A 19469-nucleotide genomic window follows, 5' to 3' on the forward strand; every position below is an offset into this window, starting at 1 on the left:
TGCCTTTGACTTGCAATCACTTTTTGAATTTTCGTCAGCAAATGCTATACTCTACGAACTTTGACACACAGCCCTTAGCATCCTTTCCAGTCCTTTTCTTCCCTTACCTCTGATCCCCTCTTCACCTTGTTCATATTATTATTATTATAATCAAAAAGATGTGCTAAGCCACAAGGGCTATACAGCACCTTGTTTATAGCACTGTGCTATAAACAACACTAGCACTATTTTCTGCCCCGCAGCACTACATGACCCTTGTCAGTTTAGTGCTTTATTTGATTATGATAATTAGGGGCAGGAGATTTGAATTTCAGAGATTTTTAAACTTTAAAGATGTGGGAAGACGAGATGATATAGTCAGGGGTCATGCAGATGGAGGAACGTGCAAGTGAGATGTTGACGAAGACAAGACAGTAGTAGACAATGAATTAATAACATCAGAGGCAAGGGCTGCATAACGGATGGACAGAGAGGTACTACAAAGGAAGCTGTGGAAGTAGGTACACCAGAGTTTTGAGGCCATCTAGTAACTCAGGCATAGGAAAGCAGTGGGAGTCTTTCCTGAAGTCAGGGATGAGAAACTGGCATGGTGTAAGAGAAACCCTCTTTCTCCTTTAGAAAATGGATCTCCCTTTCTCTTAAGAAAACCAGGCAATGGCAGAATTTGCAGGTTGTACCTCTTTGCAAATAAGGCTAGTGGGAGGCTGGCTGCAGGATAGATTGCTATGGACAGCTGCACCACAGACTGGGTATTCTGCCACTGACCTACAATATTTAGCTGGCTGGCCAAAGTGCCAGCAATTTTTACGCTTGTGGAGTAGGAATTAATTCCAGTATTTATAAATTGCATAGGTTAGTGGATGAGTTTGGGAGTGTGTGTAAAGGTAGAAAGTTGAAAGTGAACATAGAAAAGAGTAAGGTGATGAGGGTATCAAATGATTTAGAAAAAGAAAAATTGGATATCAAATTGGGGAGGAGTAGTATGGAAGAAGCGAATGTTTTCAGATACTTGGGAGTTGACGTGTCGGCGGATGGACTTAGGAAGGATGAGGTTAATCATAGAATTGACGAGGGAAAAAAGGAGAGTGGTGCGTTGAGGTATATGTGGAGTCAAAAAACGTTATCTATGGAGGCAAAGAAGGGAACGTATGAAAGTATAGTAGTACCAACACTCTTATATGGGTGTGAAGCTTGGGTTGTGAATGCAGCAGCGAGGAGGCGGTTGGAGGCAGTGGAGATGTCCTGTCTAAGGGCAATGTGTGGTGTAAATATTATGCAGAAAATTCAGTGTGTGGAAATTAGGAGAAGGTGTGGAGTTAATAAAAGTATTAGTCAGAGGGCTGAAGAGGGGGTTGTTGAGGTGGTTTGGTCATTTAGAGAATGGATCAAAGTAGAATGACATGGAGAGCATTTAAATCTTTAGAAGGAAGGCGGGGTAGGGGTCGTCCTCGAAAAGGTTGGAAGGAAGGCTAGTATCTCTGCCTGTGGACAAGAAGGGCATAAGTGTCTACCTTAAGAATTGGAAGGTCCTGGAGCTCAAGTTGCTCCATAATGCCTATATCACAAGTTAGAAAAATCATTCAACGATGATATGCAGAAGGATAACGGTTCTGCAGCAAGAATTTAGGGAAGAATGCTTATGAATCGTGACAGTAGTAGTGTCGCCAGTGGAGCTAAGAATGGAAATATTACTAGCATTTTTGTATGGTGACAATACACACACCACTGAGAACATGAAAAGAAAATGTTCCGTCCAACACGCTGTCAGAGTGCTTTGCTAATACTATGGTCGGAAAGGTATTATTATTATTATTATTATAATCAATGGGGAAGCTCTAAACCCAGAGGATTATACAGCACCTTGGGGGGGGGATGTGGAAGGCATTCAGGCTTAATTCGGGGAACTGGAGCACAGATCCAATTCCCTAAATCAAGAGCCCCTCACCAACATCAAGGAACCTTCCTTGAGGGGTTGGAAAGGTAGTCTGCAAGTGTGATTTGTTGAAGAGTAAGGAATTTTATCCAAGAGTTGTCTTGAAGCACAGATTGTAGGTGGGAGAGATTGTCAAACAGGTTGTTTCTGAGAATAAGAGCAAGGGGCAGCAGTAATAGGGCTCACTTCATCAGTTACAGGTCAATGTCACTTGGACAGTTGTCTAGAGTTGGTCCATCCTTTGTACGAATGAAACAAAAACTGATGCACTCTAGAAAATTAATCAATAGGCAGAATTAAGTGTTGGAGCTCATCCTACCATGCCTTTCAACTGAAGCATTTGTGAATTGCTGTAAGCCCTATACAGGTTTAACATGTTTTGAATGTGATGTGCACTAGATTATTATAATCAAAAAGAAGAGCTAAACCACAAGGGCTATACAGCGCTGCAGGGCAGGAAGGAAGCAAGGGTATCAGGTGGCAAAAGGGAGATGGATGAGTGATAGGTTACAGAGAACAGCGGGGCAGTGGATGGTGAAAGGGTAGAGGGCAGCAAGAGATTGAGGTAGAAAGGTATCATCATCAGAGTTTGTGGAGTAAATCAGTCATTGTCAAGAAGTCAATGACAGTCAGGATAAAAGGAGGGTCCATCAGCAAGAAGGGAAGGTAGAGAGTAGTAGAGCGGGGACGACGATGGAGGTAAATTCTGCGTGCTCGTTGATAGAGAGGGCAGTCTAACAGAATGTGGCTAATCGATACTGGAACTTGACACTGCTCACAGAGGAACAGGGTGTCTCTCCATGAGATACCCGTGAGTAAGACGAGTGTGGCCAATGTGAAGGCGGGAGAGAGTAGTCTCCCAACCTCGGCACTGATGACAAGAAGACAGCCAGTAACCTATGCTTGGCTTAATAGAATGAAGTTTGTTACCGAGCAGAGTTGACCAACGTTGTTGCCAACGGGTGTGAAGGTGGGTAGCTATTACAGCAAAATAGTCCGGAAATGGTGGAACACCTCTATGTGAAATTGGTAGGTCATGTACTGCTGACCGTACAGCAGTGTCTGTCTGTTCATTGCCCTGTACATCAACATGACCAGGGACCCAACAAAAAACAATATCTTTATGCTTGGTAGAGATACGGTGTAGCCAAAGTTGGATACGGAGAACTAGGGGGTGAGGTGTATCAAATTTCCGTATAGCCTGTAGAGCACTAAGGGAGTCTGAGACAACCACAAATGATGACACGGGCATAGATGCGATACAAATAAGTGCTGCAAGAATGGCATACAATTCAGCAGTAAAAATGCTAGCCGAAGATAGTAGATGCCCTCGCACGATGCTGTCCGGAAACACTGCTGCGAATCAGACGCCGTCAGAAGACTTAGAGCCATCTGTGTACACTGTGATGGCATGAGAATGAGAGTGGAAGTGGTCAAGAAAAAAAAAGCGGGAAGCCACCGTAGGCAGTTGGGCTTTCGAGCAAGGGAGTGAGAAAGAACAGCTGGAACTTCCTAGGGGAGTAGGGAAAAGTGAGATGCTACATGAACATATAAAGGTGGTAACTGAAGGGAAGATGAGTGAATGTAGGCAAGAGAGAAGGGACGGAGCAAACAGGGGCGGCGAACAAATAATGTCTACTAATATCGGTGACCATTCTATAAATGGAAGGATTGCAGAGATCGTGAGAGCGTACATAGTAGCGAAGGGGAAGGGCATCACGGCGATCAGACAAGGTGTGCACTACAGAAATCACTGAAGAGTAAAATGCAAGGAATTTTTGTCATTTATTTTAGGCAATACCTGTACAAGAATAAAGATATATTCCAAAATGTGTGCTGGTTATTTTCTTTGCAATGCACTGTACAAATTTTTACTGATGATTAGCATTGTAATATGATCAATATTCATTTGACCAAATAATTAACTGCAATTCTCAGAAAATATAGCAAATATATCTGCTTGACATTTTTATACTTTTAATATCTAAGAGTACTACATATATATCCTTGATTGTCTCCAAATTTGAGTATGTTGAGCACTACTGAAGATCTAAAGCTCAAGTGCATCACATTTACTCATAGTTACCACAGGGAGATGTGCTTATTTAAAGACCATTCAGCTTCACTGAAATTCACTTATTCTGTTGATCTTTTTTATCTAATGTACTGACAACATTCACTACTGGAAGTGAATAGCTTCATAAGTAATTACCTATTATAAAAGATAGAAAAAATGCCCAACACAAGACAGTTATCAAATGCTAAAAAAAATAATTAACCAAAAATGTCAACTGGCAACCATCATCACCATAAAATATTTGGCAAAAATCCAGTTACGACCGACTATATAGACTACCGGTGATTTGTAATTATACAAGTGTATAACCGAGTATCGATAGCATCTAGATTCTGGCAATTGTAAATCCAAATTTCTCTCAAAATACAAATTATATATTACAGTTTAGAAGCCATTCAACATAAGAGAAACCCATTTTTGTTGCTCAATACTGATTCTATTCCATGCTGCACTTTCTAAAAAAAAAAAAAAAAAAAAAGTGGGATAAAATAAACACTAAGAAACTAGTTATTTAAACACATCTCAGTAATATGCTTACAAGTATTATTATATTCACAAATGCACTAAACCCATGTTTACATGTAAATAATTTCTACTTGTGTTTGTAATTTGTTTAACTCTATGGAACTTGGAGCACTGTTGAACAACTTTGATGATTTTTATGTTCTTTAAACACCAGAGGAAAATTCATGTCAAATAATTCTTAAATGAACCCCTAGAGGTTTAGCAATTTATGAATTTAATAATTTTTAATAAGCATTAATCTGAATGTCTCACTTTTAGATGATTATGCACATTTAAAAAGCAGGAATGAAAGATACAAGCTATATACCTTAAATGTGCAGGGTGAATATTTCTCTCGCTACAATATAATTTGTAGTCTGGTGTGTCACTGTTATTTAATTTTACATGTAAATCAGGCCTTTTCCTGTTTGAGCAAAAGGCTATGACAGTTTGAAGTGTAGAAACCTTATTGCCAGACATCTGAGACTGCAGTCACAGGGCTATCTAAAAGAAATCATCAAATTTTATGTATAAACTACAGGCAATAAACTACAGTAACCTTATCCTAGAGACCTTACAACATGATTATAAAAAACACGATGTTCTACACTGTTTACCACTTGCATTATTTCTTAAAAGTTGTGTGATTCGTCATGTCTGTTGTATGTCTGCCTGACTTCCCTGTGTAATAAGTTCTGCTGCGTATGTTGGCATTCATTTACCAATTTTCACTTGTCTTGCAACACAAACTGAATTACTTAAGAATTGTATTCTTGAAGAGCTAACAAGTTGTGCAAAATTCTTCTACATTGGTAACAATGTAAAAGTACATGTATACTATTATTCACTTTTCAAAGTACAGAGATAAACCAATATTAAAAGTTCATATTTAAATTTATAAAGAATAAATTCCAGTATTAAAAAAAATTAAAATGTGTTGTGGTAATGATTATTTACATTTTTTAAAAACATTCCCTTTGTTCATGGTTAGAAAAAATAATTCAATACCAGTAGTTTGAAGATAAAATACAATATGCTGAACTTAGCTATACTTGTAGTATCTGTTTATGCTTATATACATATGATCTATGGTCTTTCCAATACCCACCATGACTTGAGAAGCACTGAAATCATACAAAGCCACTTAAAAGTTTAGTTCTACATTTATAAACAGCAACAAAAATGAGTAACTGTTAAGGATATTAAAAATCATGAGTAGTTGCCATAGCCAGAATCTGGCATCCCACTCTGCATACCTACAACTTACACACCACAGCACATTAAGGTTACATGTGCACATCCCAGGTGCCAAAACATTATAAAGCAATGAGTGATTATGAATACAAAATTATTAGTTACATAATTTCACCTCTGCTTTTTTATGCTTCAGCTGAAATTAGTGGAATTGTGGCTTACACAACAATGTAGAAATGCTAGAGCTGCATGAAGACAGGAATGCCACAACAGACCAGACCAGCATCAAGAAGCAACAGGCACGGGAGATATTGTCCAAGAAAGTCTGCCCATCAGGTATACTTACAAAATTATGAGCAATAAATATTTACATAAAAGTGAACTTTTACATATTCATCCTCAGGAATTTGGTAATCTGATACATAAATTATAAATATAGTATATGAAATGAAAGATTTAAACATACTCCTTTTAAAACATGTTTGACTGGCAGTATTACAAGTGCAAGAATCTTGGTGTGGGCTGGGGTGACGAGATAGAACAACAGAGGGAGTGGGAGCAGGGAAGGTTCGATTCCACACACCACAGACAAATCTCCTTAGGTATTGCACAAACACCCATGGTCATATCCATGCAAGCAAGTTGAAAAAGGCATCTATTTATGTGGCCTCTAATACCTCCTGCTATCAAATGAACTCTACCTCATTGAAACAAAATAAAATCACAAGTTAATAAAAATATTTAGAAATACCAAAATAGATTCTATATAACACGGATGAAATGTCTCGAAAAGCATAAGGTACTCCTTTTGTATACACACAAATAAATTGCAAGAAAAACCTGTGTAGACACAGATTTTCTTTCGCAGTCTGCGTAACACCGATAAAAATTCTGCCTTAGCAAGAAAATTTTAATTTCACTCGAATAAACTAAATAAGGCAGAAACTTGTCATCACATTTACACTTGTGACAAAATAACTGAATATTTATAAAGGAGATAATGATGCATGTATTTTTTTGGTCAGTAAGAATCAATTATTCTCTATGGCTATGTTAGCTACATGTCACATACTGTAGTAAACACAAGGAAAAGTCCTAGCTACACTCGGTTATTTATCAAACAAAATAAAAAGCTTTCCAATATGCCTTGTACAAAATCACTTTTATGAAACGAAATTAATTAGTATTTTCACTTTCAATAGCGTTAAACATCTGACTGGTATATGCACTCATGACACCAACCATAATCACTGGCCCAAAGTAACACATGGCACACAATAGTTCACACAATTTCTTCATTCAATAATCATATACATATTCTAGGCACTGTAAATACCACTTGTGTGGTGAGACAGAGTCCAACTGTGCACAGCATCAAACATATTCCTACCAAAATATTGTTTACATTCAGTCTCACAGACATTCTTGTTTTAGTATAAGTTTCAGCATGTTTGAGTACAACTGACTACAGTGTCCTGCCAGCAATATAATACTTTGGTGCAAACACTTATCCATCTAGGAATGTGACAGGTGGGTCATGAAGCCACATTTCACATGACCCTAATTATCATAGTAAGTTGGGTTGCAGGGAGCCCACCTTCTAAAAAAGACCACAGTCCTTGAGATTATTCTTGATGATTACATCGGTTACAGCATCAAACACAAACTGGAATATATAAAGAATAAAAATCATGAATACTGTATGAATTTCTAAATTGTTATAACTATTATTTAATCTTGAATAATTCTTATCTATACAATATTAATTTACATGGGTTAGATAAAGTGCATTAAAACCTTTCAAGAATATAACAATTCATTATGGAGATTCTGAGAAATTACAAAGGATGGTGAAGGGTTTGGGAAGCTGTGTAAAAGGAAACAAAGTGAACATATAAAAGAGCAAGGAAATGGGAGTAAAAAAAAAAAGTACTGTAACTCAGACTGGTGGGAGGAAATATAGAGGAAGTGAGAGAGTTTAAATACAGAATTGCAAGTGGATGTGTCAGCAGATGAATTTAAGAAAGATAGGCGAGCTACAGAATAAGTGAAAGAATGGTATATGGATCACTGAGGCATCTGTGAGAGAAAGTTTATCTATGGAGTTTACCTGGAGAGAGTTCCAGGGGTCAACGCCCCCGCGGCCCGGTCTGTGACCAGGCCTCCTGGTGGATCAGAGCCTGATCAACCAGGCTGTTACTGCTGGCTGCACGCAAACCAACGTACGAGCCACAGCCCGGCTGGTCAGGAACCGACTTTAGGTGCTTGTCCAGTGCCAGCTTGAAGACTGCCAGGGGTCTGTTGGTAATCCCCCTTGTGTATGCTGGGAGGCAGTTGAACAGTCTCAGGCCCCTGACACTTATTGTATGATCTCTTAACGTGCTAGTGACACCCCTGCTTTTCATTGGGGGGATGTTGTATCGTCTGCCAAGTCTTTTGCTTTCGTAGTGAGTGATTTTCGTGTGCAAGTTCGGTACTAGTCCCTCTAGGATTTCCAGGTGTATATAATCATGTATCTCTCCCTCCTGCATTCCAGGGAATACAGGTTTAGGAACCTCAAGCGCTCCCAGTAATTGAGGTGTTTTATCTCTGTTATGCGCGCCGTGAAAGTTCTCTGTACATTTTCTAGGTCGGCAATTTCACCTGCCTTGAAAGGTGCTGTTAGTGTGCAGCAATATTCCAGCCTAGATAGAACAAGTGACCTGAAGAGTGTCATCATGGGCTTGGCCTCCCTAGTTTTGAAGGTTCTCATTATCCATCCTGTCATTTTTCTAGCAGATGCGATTGATACAATGTTATGGTCCTTGAAGGTGAGATCCTCCGACACGATCACTCCCAGGTCTTTGACGTTAGTGTTTCGCTCTATTTTGTGGCCAGAATTTGTTTCGCTCTATTTTGTGGCCAGAATTTGTTTCGCTCTATTTTGTGGCCAGAATTTGTTTCGCTCTATTTTGTGGCCAGAATTTGTTTTGTACTCTGATGAAGATTTAATTTCCTCGTGTTTACCATATCTAAGTAACTGAAATTTCTCATCGTTGAACTTCATATTGTTTTCTGCAGCCTACTGAAAGATTTGGTTGATGTCAGCCTGGAGCCTTGCAGTGTCTGCAATGGAAGACACTGTCATGCAGATTCGGGTGTCATCTGCAAAGGAAGACATGGTGTTGTGGCTGACATCCTTGTCTATGTCAGATATGAGGATGAGGAACAAGATGGGAGCGAGTACTGTGCCTTGTGGAACAGAGCTTTTCACTGTAGATGCCTCAGACTTTACTCTGTTGACTACTACTCTCTGTGTTCTGTTAGTGAGGAAATTATAGATCCATCGACCGACTTTTCCTGTTATTCCTTTAGCACGCATTTTGTGCGCTATTACGCCATGGTCACACTTGTCGAAGGCTTTTGCAAAGTCTGTATATATTACATTTGCATTCTTTTTATCTTCTAGTGCATCTAGGACCTTGTCGTAGTGATCCAATAGTTGAGACAGACAGGAGCGACCTGTTCTAAACCCATGTTGCCCTGGGTTGTGTAACTGATGGGTTTCTAGATGGGTGGTGATCTTGCTTCTTAGGACCCTTTCAAAGATTTTTATGATATGGGATGTTAGTGCTATCGGTCTGTAGTTCTTTGCTGTTGCTTTACTGCCCCCTTTGTGGAGTGGGGCTATGTCTGTTGTTTTTAGTAACTGTGGGACGACCCCCGTGTCCATGCTCCCTCTCAATAGGATGGTAAAGGCTCGTGATAGGGGCTTCTTGCAGTTCTTGATGAACACGGAGTTCCATGAGTCTGGCCCTGGGGCAGAGTGCATGGGTATGTCATTTATCGCCTGTTCGAAGTCATTTGGCGTCAGGATAACATCGGATAGGCTTGTGTTAACCAAATTCTGTGGCTCTCTCAAAAAATTCATTTTGATCTTCGACTCTCAGTCTGGTTAGTGGCTTGCTAAAAACTGAGTTATATTGGGATTTGAGTAGCTCACTCATTTCCTTGCAAAAAAAGAGGAATGCAGAGTACAGTGAATCTTTTATTTGTAGGGGGGACGCATATGCTGTAAATAACACAGTGAGGAGGTTGGAGGCAGTTAGATCATGTTTAACATTTCTCCAATTTTTTTTTTTTAACAAGTCGGCCGTCTCCCACCGAGGCAGGGTGACCCAAAAAGAAGGAAAATCCCCAAAAAGGAAATACTTTCATCATCATTCAACACTTTCACCTCACTCACACATAATCACTGTTTTTGCAGAGGTGCTCAGAACACAACAGTTTAGAAGCATATACGTATAAAAAGAGACAACATATCCCTCCAAACTGCCAATATCCCAAACCCCTCTTTTAAAGTGCAGACATTTTACTTCCCATTTCCAGGACTCAAGTCCGGCTATATAAAAATAACCGGTTTCCCTGAATCCCTTCACTAAATATTACCCTGCTCACACTCCAACAGATCGTCAGGTCCCAAATACCATACGTCTCCAATTCACTCCTATCAAACACATTCATGCACGCCTGCTGGAAGTCCAAACCCCTCGCCCACAAAACCTCCCTTGCCCCTTCCTTCCAACCTTATCGAGGATGACCCTTACCCCACCTTCCTTCCCTTACAGATTTATACACTCTCCATGTCATTCTACTTTGATCCATTCTCTCTAAATGACCAAACCACCTCAACAACTCCTCTTCAACCCTCTGACTAATACTTTTATTAACTCCACACCTTCTCCTAATTTCCACACTCCGAATTTTCTGCATAATATTTACACCACACATTGCCCTTAGACAGGACATCTCCACTGCCTCCAACCGCCTCCTTGCTACTGCATTCACAACCCAAGCTTCACACTCATAAAAGTGTGTTGGTACTACTATACATGTACTTTCATACATTCCCTTCTTTTGCCTCCATAGATAACGTATTTTGTCTCCACATATACCTCAACGCACCACTCACCTTTTTTCCCTCGTCAATTCTATGATTAACCTCATCCTTCATAAATCCATCCGCCGACACGTCAACTCCCAAGTATCTGAAAACATTCACTTCTTCCATATTCCTCCTCCCCAATTTGACATCCAATTTTTCTTTATCTAAATCATTTGATACCCTCATCACCTTACTCTTTTTTATGTTCACTTTCAACTTTCTACCTTTACACACATTCCCAAACTCATCCACTAACCTTTGCAATTTTTCTTTAGAATCTCCCATAAGCACAGTATCATCAGCAAAAAGTAACTGTGTTAATTCCCATTTTGAATTTGATTCCCCATAATTTAATCCCACCGCTCTCCCAAACACCCTAGCATTTACTTTTACAACCCCATCTATAAATATATTAAACAACCATGGTGACATTACACATCCCTGTCTAAGACCTACTTTTACCGGGAAGTAGTCTCCCTCTCTTCTACACACCCTAACCTGAGCCTCACTATCCTCATAAAAACTCTTTACAGCATTTAGTAACTTACCACCTATTCCACATACTTGCAACATCTGCCACATTGCTCCTCTATCCACTATCATATGCCTTTTCTAAATCCATAAATGCAATAAAAACTTCCCTACCTTTATCTAAATACTGTTCACATATATGCTTCAATGTAAACACTTGATCTACACATCCCCTACCCACTCTGAAACCTCCTTGCTCATCCGCAATCCTACATTCTGTCTTACCTCTAATTCTTTCAATTATAACCCTACCGTACACTTTTCCTACTGGCCGATTATACTTTCATCATTCACTCCAACTGTCTTATTACACTACTTTTAAACTGCAACATTAACACCCCTCCTTCAGAGTGCAGGCACTGTACTTCCCATCTCCAGGACTCAAGTCCGGCCTGCCGGTTTCCCTGAATCCCTTCATAAATGTTACTTTGTTCACACTCCAACAGCACGTCAAGTATTAAAAACCATTTGTCTCCATTCACTCCTATCAAACACGCTCACGCATGCCTGCTGGAAGTCCAAGCCCCTCGCACACAAAACCTCCTTTACCCCCTCCCTCCAACCCTTCCTAGGCCGACCCCTACCCCGCCTTCCTTCCACTACAGACTGATACACTCTTGAAGTCATTCTGTTTCGCTCCATTCTCTCTACATGTCCGAACCACCTCAACAACCCTTCCTCAGCCCTCTGGACAACAGTTTTGGTAATCCCGCACCTCCTCCTAACTTCCAAACTACGAATTCTCTGCATTATATTCACACCACACATTGCCCTCAGACACGACATCTCCACTGCCTCCAGCCTTCTCCTCGCTGCAACATTCATCACCCACGCTTCACACCCATATAAGAGCGTTGGTAAAACTATACTCTCATACATTCCCCTCTTTGCCTCCAAGGACAAAGTTCTTTGTCTCCACAGACTCCTAAGTGCACCACTCACTCTTTTTCCCTCATCAATTCTATGATTCACCTCATCTTTCATAGACCCATCCGCTGACACGTCCACTCCCAAATATCTGAATACGTTCACCTCCTCCATACTCTCTCCCTCCAATCTGATATTCAATCTTTCATCACCTAATCTTTTTGTTATCCTCATAACCTTACTCTTTCCTGTATTCACCTTTAATTTTCTTCTTTTGCACACCCTACCAAATTCATCCACCAATCTCTGCAACTTCTCTTCAGAATCTCCCAAGAGCACAGTGTCATCAGCAAAGAGCAGCTGTGACAACTCCCACTTTGTGTGTGATTCTTTATCTTTTAACTCCACGCCTCTTGCCAAGACCCTCGCATTTACTTCTCTTACAACCCCATCTATAAATATATTAAACAACCACGGTGACATCACACATCCTTGTCTAAGGCCTACTTTTACTGGGAAAAAATTTCCCTCTTTCCTACATACTCTAACTTGAGCCTCACTATCCTCGTAAAAACTCTTCACTGCTTTCAGTAACCTACCTCCTACACCATACACTTGCAACATCTGCCACATTGCCCCCCTATCCACCCTGTCATACGCCTTTTCCAAATCCATAAATGCCACAAAGACCTCTTTAGCCTTATCTAAATACTGTTCACTTATATGTTTCACTGTAAACACCTGGTCCACACACCCCCTACCTTTCCTAAAGCCTCCTTGTTCATCTGCTATCCTATTCTCCGTCTTACTCTTAATTCTTTCAATTATAACTCTACCATACACTTTACCAGGTACACTCAACAGACTTATCCCCCTATAATTTTTGCACTCTCTTTTATCCCCTTTGCCTTTATACAAAGGAACTATGCATGCTCTCTGCCAATCCCTAGGTACCTTACCCTCTTCCATACATTTATTAAATAATTGCACCAACCACTCCAAAACTATATCCCCACCTGCTTTTAACATTTCTATCTTTATCCCATCAATCCCGGCTGCCTTACCCCCTTTCATTTTACCTACTGCCTCACGAACTTCCCCCACACTCACAACTGGCTCTTCCTCACTCCTACAAGATGTTATTCCTCCATTTCGCCCTACATCATATCGTGTATACTTATTTATCCTCTTTTTCTTAAAATATGTATTACCTATAACTAAACCCCTTTCTATACAAAGTTCAATCAAAGGGCTCCCATTATCATTTACACCTGGCACCCCAAACTTACCTACCACACCCTCTCTAAAAGTTTCTCCTACTTTAGCATTCAAGTCCCCTACCACAATTACTCTCTCACTTGGTTCAAAGGCTCCTATACATTCACTTAACATCTCCCAAAATCTCTCTCTCTCCTCTGCATTCCTCTCTTCTCCAGGTGCATACACGCTTATTATGACCCACTTCTCGCATCCAACCTTTACTTTAATCCACATAATTCTTGAATTTACACATTCATATTCTCTTTTCTCCTTCCATAACTGATCATTTAACATTACTGCTACCCCTTCCTTTGCTCTAACTCTCTCAGATACTCCAGATTTAATCCCATTTATTTCCCCCCACTGAAACTCTCCTACCCCCTTCAGCTTTGTTTCGCTTAGGGCCAGGACATCCAACTTCTTTTCATTCATAACATCAGCAATCATCTGTTTCTTGTCATCCGCACTACATCCACGCACATTTAAGCAACCCAGTTTTATAAAGTTTTTCTTCTTCTCTTTTTTAGTAATTGTATACAGGAGAAGGGGTTACTAGCCCATTGCTCCCGGCATTTTAGTCGCCTCATACGACACGCATGGCTTACGGAGGAAAGATTCTTTTCCACTTCCCCATGGACAATAGAAGAAATAAAGAAGAACATGAGCTATTTAGAAAAAGGAGAAAAACCTAGATGTATGTATATATATATATGCATGTGCGTGTCTGTGAAGTGTGACCAAAGTGTAAGTAGGAGTAGCAAGATATCCCTGTTATCTTAGCGTGTTTATGAGACAGAAAAAGAAACCAGCAATCCTACCATCATGCAAAACAGTTACAGGTTTTTGTTTCACAGTCATCTGGCAGGACGGTAGTACTTCCCTGGGTGGTTGCTGTCTACCAACCTACTACCTAGTATACTCAATAAACTTATTCCTCTATAATTTTTACAATCTCTTTTGTCCCCTTTCCTTTATATAAAGGGACTATACATGGTCTCCGCCAATCCCTAGGTACCTTCCCCTCTTTCATACATTTATTAAACAAAAGTACCAACCACTCCAACACTATATCCCCCCCCTGCTTTTAACATTTCTGTCATGATCCCATCAGTTCCAGCTGCTTTACCCCCTTTCATTCTACGTAATGCCTCGCGTACCTCCCCCACACTTACATTCTGCTCTTCTTCACTCCTAAAAGATGGTATACCTCCCTGACCAGTGCATGATTAGAACAAAATGCCACAGTAAAAATGGGCAAATGTATTAATATGAGTTAATGAAAAAAGTGTAGGTGAAGGAGGAAATCTGCGAGTCATGAGAAGTGGAAAATTTATAAAAAGCCAAAGACAAGGGCAAATGGAAGAGCATACCCCACTAAACATATCAGGACAATAAATAAGAGAGAAATATAATTGAGGTGTAGCCTTTTGACTAATATAGTACTGCATGACTCATACAGGTTTAATGCTTTTTAAAATTAATAAAATAATAATAATTATTAATAATAATTCTATCTGATCTAAGCATTTTATAAGAAAGGAAGCATGTATAAACAATAACAGCAAAATCCATCTAAGTCCACTCCATTCATAACAGTATATCCAATGAGGAGTACAAACTATTTTTTTAATGTGGCAGACTTCAAGAAGTGTTATTTCCATCCATACACAACAGCATACTTTAACCTTTCCAGGGTCGAGAGGCCCTCTCATAAACTTGTTCTCAGGGTCGAAAATTTATCAGAAAAAAAAAAATTTCTTATGAAAAGATAGAGAATCTTTTCCCGATCATAATGACACCAAAAGTATGAAATTTGATGGAAAACTTACGGAATTATGCTCTTGCAAAGTTACAGGTTTTGACGATGTTTACGCATCGGCGATTTCGCCCACTTTGGGCCCTATTTTCAGCCAATTCCACTGTACTAGTCGACAAAAATCATAACTATTTCACTAGAACTCCATTTTCTCTATCGAATGAGTATAAGAAACCACCCATTTACCAATTTCAACTATCCAATAAAGTGGTCAGAAATTAGCAATTTTGCCAATTTCACACAAATTTCAAGACGCCAATTTCCAAATAGGGTCAGAAATTTCCAAATAGGGTCAGAATAAACAAGACAGACATTCCTGGCACTAAAATAACATTTCCTCTGTTCATTAGTCATGTCCCCAGGCCCCTCTTACATTTCTTTTGCTTTCCACTTTGAAATTTTATTCTCACAAAAAATAGATTTACTGTTATGCAGACCACTGCATTAGTGTAGAAATGGTATAATATCAGTGCACTTGTGAAAGAATATTAGACTCACCAGTTGACATGAATTGGACGCATGGCATGATTTGTTTACTTTTGAACTTTGCCAAAAATCGAACATTTCTGCTTCTTTGAGCTCAATTTCAAGGTACTTTTCATTGTGAAACCAATAAACATCATCTCAATTTCTGTAATACGTCTTCCATTCTATAAAATGAGACCAGGAAAACTAGAATACAACCATAAATAACATACGAAAATACAGTGCAAAGTCACCGTTTTAAACCAAAAACACCGTCAAAGTTTTTTTTTTCTCATCACGCATTGTGTGCTGCAGGATTTTTTTTATACTGCGCACACTGACCACATAGACCCATTCTTTCATATGTAGGCCTACCAGCTTTCTCTGCTAGATTTAAAGGTGCTAGAATTTAAGCGTACTAGTACGTCGGAAACCCTGAAAGGGTTAAAAAAAAAAATACAATTTTCAGGTTGTTCCCTAATCTGTGGTACCATAAAAATAAATTAACCTTATTACTAGCGTACTACAAATCATACTATCAAAACTCATCACCTGACCTGAATGTTGCCAGTATCAGTAGCACATGTGAAGTGAGTGTAGATTTCTTTCTGATCCTTCCGCTTGTTAAGATTCTCAAACTTCATGCGAATATAGTTGGCAGATTCATCGTATGTATTGCTGCCTGCAGGGTGACAATTAAATTTATTTTTATTATAAACAGCTAAATTAATTAAGCAGGCTCATTTGCATTTTCTCATACATGACTGGAAAAATGTATGATGAGACGTTATGGAAGTTTTCACTATTTTTTCTTATGAGCAATTAACAAATACATGTATTCTAATCTACAGAAAAATTCTCTTGCCATAATTCTCTAAATCTATATTATAAATGATGTGATATAAATTATAAAAAAAATCAGTATCACAATTTTTGGAAATCTTTATTTTTAGCCATTATTTTTTAACATACTTTAGAGCTAAATATTATTACAAAACTTACTCAGAGTATTTGTACAACAAAAACAACCTTGCCAAAAGCTTATGTACAAACCCCCGTTTAACCTAATTCACTATGAAAAGTATTGGAAGGGCTGTATACATACACCCTAATCTCAACAAAGTTCCTTAAGACCAGTGAGGGTCTCTTCATCCAAGGAATTGGCTTTGACCTCCCCTTCCTTGGATCAAACTATTTCTCCCATTCTTCGAGACGCTGTACGACCCCTACAGGTTTAGGGTCCCCAATGAGTAATAATATACAACCTTCTCTAACCTAACCCAAGACAGTAGGTCATGATCTGGCCATTAGAGAAAAAATGTAATAAATTTTCAAGACTGGGTTCCAGATCTAACCATACAGTCTTCCCCATTTATGAACAGGTTCGGTTCCAAGCAGCCGTTCGTAAGTCCAACATATGTACTGGGGGTATAATAATCACAAATAACACTGAATTTGTGGAGAGAGCACAAGCACATGGATGAACAATGCAGCTAGAGTAACCTACTATGTATTGTTTACATCTTAGCACTTCCAACAAAATGTTTGTATTATCAAAAGTTCGCAACACGAATGTTTGTATGTAGGGGAGTCACTGTATTGAGATTAACCATTTTCAATGAAAGACCTAATAAAAGATAAGCTTGATGTGTAGACTTCTGGATATGCATGTTTTTAGTGAGGCTCAGGTTAGGGTATGTAGGCCTTAGACAAGGATGTATGATGTCACAATGATTGTTAAACATATTTAAAGAAGGAGCTGTAAAAGACACGAATGCTTAGGTGTTAGGAAGAGACGTGGGATTAAAAGATAAAGAATCTAATACAAAGCGGGAGTTGTCACAGTTGATTTTTTGCCGATGACAGTTTTTAAGGAAATTCTCGATTAGGTGCAAAGGTTGATATTTAAATTTGGGAGAATATTTAAAAAAAAAAAAAAAAAAGGACATTAAAAGTGAACATAGAAAAAAGCAAGGTGATGAGTAACAAAAAATTTAGGTAATGAAAAAATGGATATCATACTGGAAGGAGAGAGTAAAGAGGAAGTGAATGTGTTCAGATATTTGGGGGTTGACTTGTCAGCAGACATGGTATGAAAGATGAGGTGAACTAAAGAAGTGACAAAGTGAAAAAATGGGTGGTGAAACGAGGCATATGTGGAGACGAATGTTATCCATGCAGGCAAAAGGGGAAATTTATCCAAGTACAGTTGTACCAACACTCTTATATGGGTGTAAAGCAGGGGTTTTGAGCTTTGCTTTGGAAGAGGAAGCTGGAGGCAGTGATGTCATGGCTGACAGAAATGTGTGGTGTGAATATTATGTAGAGAATTCATAGCCTGCCGATTACAAGGTCTGGGGTTACTAAAGGTATTATCCAGAGGGCTGATTAGTTGAGGTGGTTTGGACATTTAGAAAGGATGGAGAAAAATAGAAGGCTTGGAGGGTGTATAAATCTGTATTGCAGGGAAAGAGGGCAAAGGATCATCCTTGGAATGGTTGAAGGGAGAGGGTAATGTTAGTTTTTGTACACAAACGGCTTGGAAATTCAACAGGCATGTGTGAGCATGTTAGGAGTGGAGGCAAGTGGTTGTTATGATGTGGTGTTGGAGTGTGAGCATGGTAACATTCATGCAGAGATTCAAGAAACTGGTTAATTGGACTTCAGTCCTAAGATGGCTAGTAAAGTGCCTGCATACTGAAGGGGTGGGGATACTGCAGTTTGGAGGGACATCTAAGCTGTAGTATCAGGCAGCATCTAGCAAGACAGTGATGGAGAATGATGGTGAAGATGTTTCTTCTTATTCAGGACACCCTACCTTGGTGAAAGATGGCCAGTGTGTTAAAATAAAACTAATTTCCATTTGCAAATCAAAGGAATATTTTTTTATTATTATTATCATCACACTGGCCGATTCCCACCAAGGCAGGGTGGCCCGAAAAAGAAAAACTTTCACCATCATTCACTCCATCACTGTCTTGCCAGAAGGGTACTTTACACTACAGTTTTTAAACTGCAACATTAACACCCCTCCTTCAGAGTGCAGGCACTGTACTTCCCATCTCCAGGACTCAAGTCCGGCCTGCCGGTTTCCCTGAACCCCTTCATAAATGTTACTTTGCTCACACTCCAACAGCACGTCAAGTATTAAAAACCATTCGTCTCCATTCACTCCTATCAAACACGCTCACGCACGCCTGCTGGAAGTCCAAGCCCCTCGCACACAAAACCTCCTTTACCCCCTCCCTCCAACCTTTCCTAGGCCGACCCCTACCCCGCCTTCCTTCCACTACAGACTGATACACTCTTGAAGTCATTCTGTTTTGCTCCATTCTCTCTACATGTCCGAACCACCTCAACAACCCTTCCTCAGCCCTCTGGACAACAGTTTTGGTAATCCCGCACCTCCTCCTAACTTCCAAACTACGAATTCTCTGCATTATATTCACACCACACATTGCCCTCAGACATGACATCTCCACTGCCTCCAGCCTTCTCCTCGCTGCAACATTCATCACCCATGCTTCACACCCATATAAAAGTGTTGGTAAAACTATACTCTCATACATTCCCCTCTTTGCCTCCAAGGACAAAGTTCTTTGTCTCCACAGACTCCTAAGTGCACCACTCACCCTTTTCCCCTCATCAATTCTATGATTCACCTCATCATTCATAGACCCATCCGCTGACACGTCCACTCCCAAATATCTGAATACATTCACCTCCTCCATACTCTCTCCCTCCAATCTGATATCCAATCTTTCATCACCTAATATTTTTGTTATCCTCATAACCTTACTCTTTCCTGTATTCACTTTTAATTTTCTTCTCTTGCACACCCTACCAAATTCATCCACCAATCTCTGCAACTTCTCTTCAGAATCTCCCAAGAGCACAG

General features: G+C 39.6%; 2 protein-coding genes across 5 annotated transcripts in view; one reads left to right on the top strand and one right to left on the bottom strand.

Annotated features, from left to right (window-relative positions):
- The window catches only part of LOC128690957 (importin-4-like), a 178687-nt gene extending 172602 nt beyond the window's left edge, over positions 1 to 6085 (top strand). The window contains exon 22 of the mRNA XM_070088447.1: positions 5905 to 6085. The gene's annotated coding sequence lies outside the window, so the exon portion shown is untranslated. The remainder of the gene's footprint in view (positions 1 to 5904) is intronic.
- Positions 3706 to 19469, bottom strand: part of Galphai (G protein alpha i subunit) — a 160670-nt gene continuing 144906 nt past the window's right edge. For all 4 annotated transcript variants that reach the window (XM_053779754.2, XM_053779756.2, XM_053779753.2 and 1 more), the window contains 2 exons: positions 16129 to 16253; positions 3706 to 7374 (listed from right to left, as the gene is read on the bottom strand). In XM_053779754.2, the coding sequence (XP_053635729.1) occupies positions 7309 to 7374; positions 16129 to 16253 (191 nt within the window). In that variant the 3' untranslated portion in view covers positions 3706 to 7308. The remainder of the gene's footprint in view (positions 7375 to 16128; positions 16254 to 19469) is intronic.

The sequence above is a fragment of the Cherax quadricarinatus genome, chromosome 24 (genome assembly GCF_038502225.1).
Source record: "Cherax quadricarinatus isolate ZL_2023a chromosome 24, ASM3850222v1, whole genome shotgun sequence".
Taxonomy (NCBI): Eukaryota; Metazoa; Arthropoda; class Malacostraca; order Decapoda; family Parastacidae; genus Cherax; species Cherax quadricarinatus.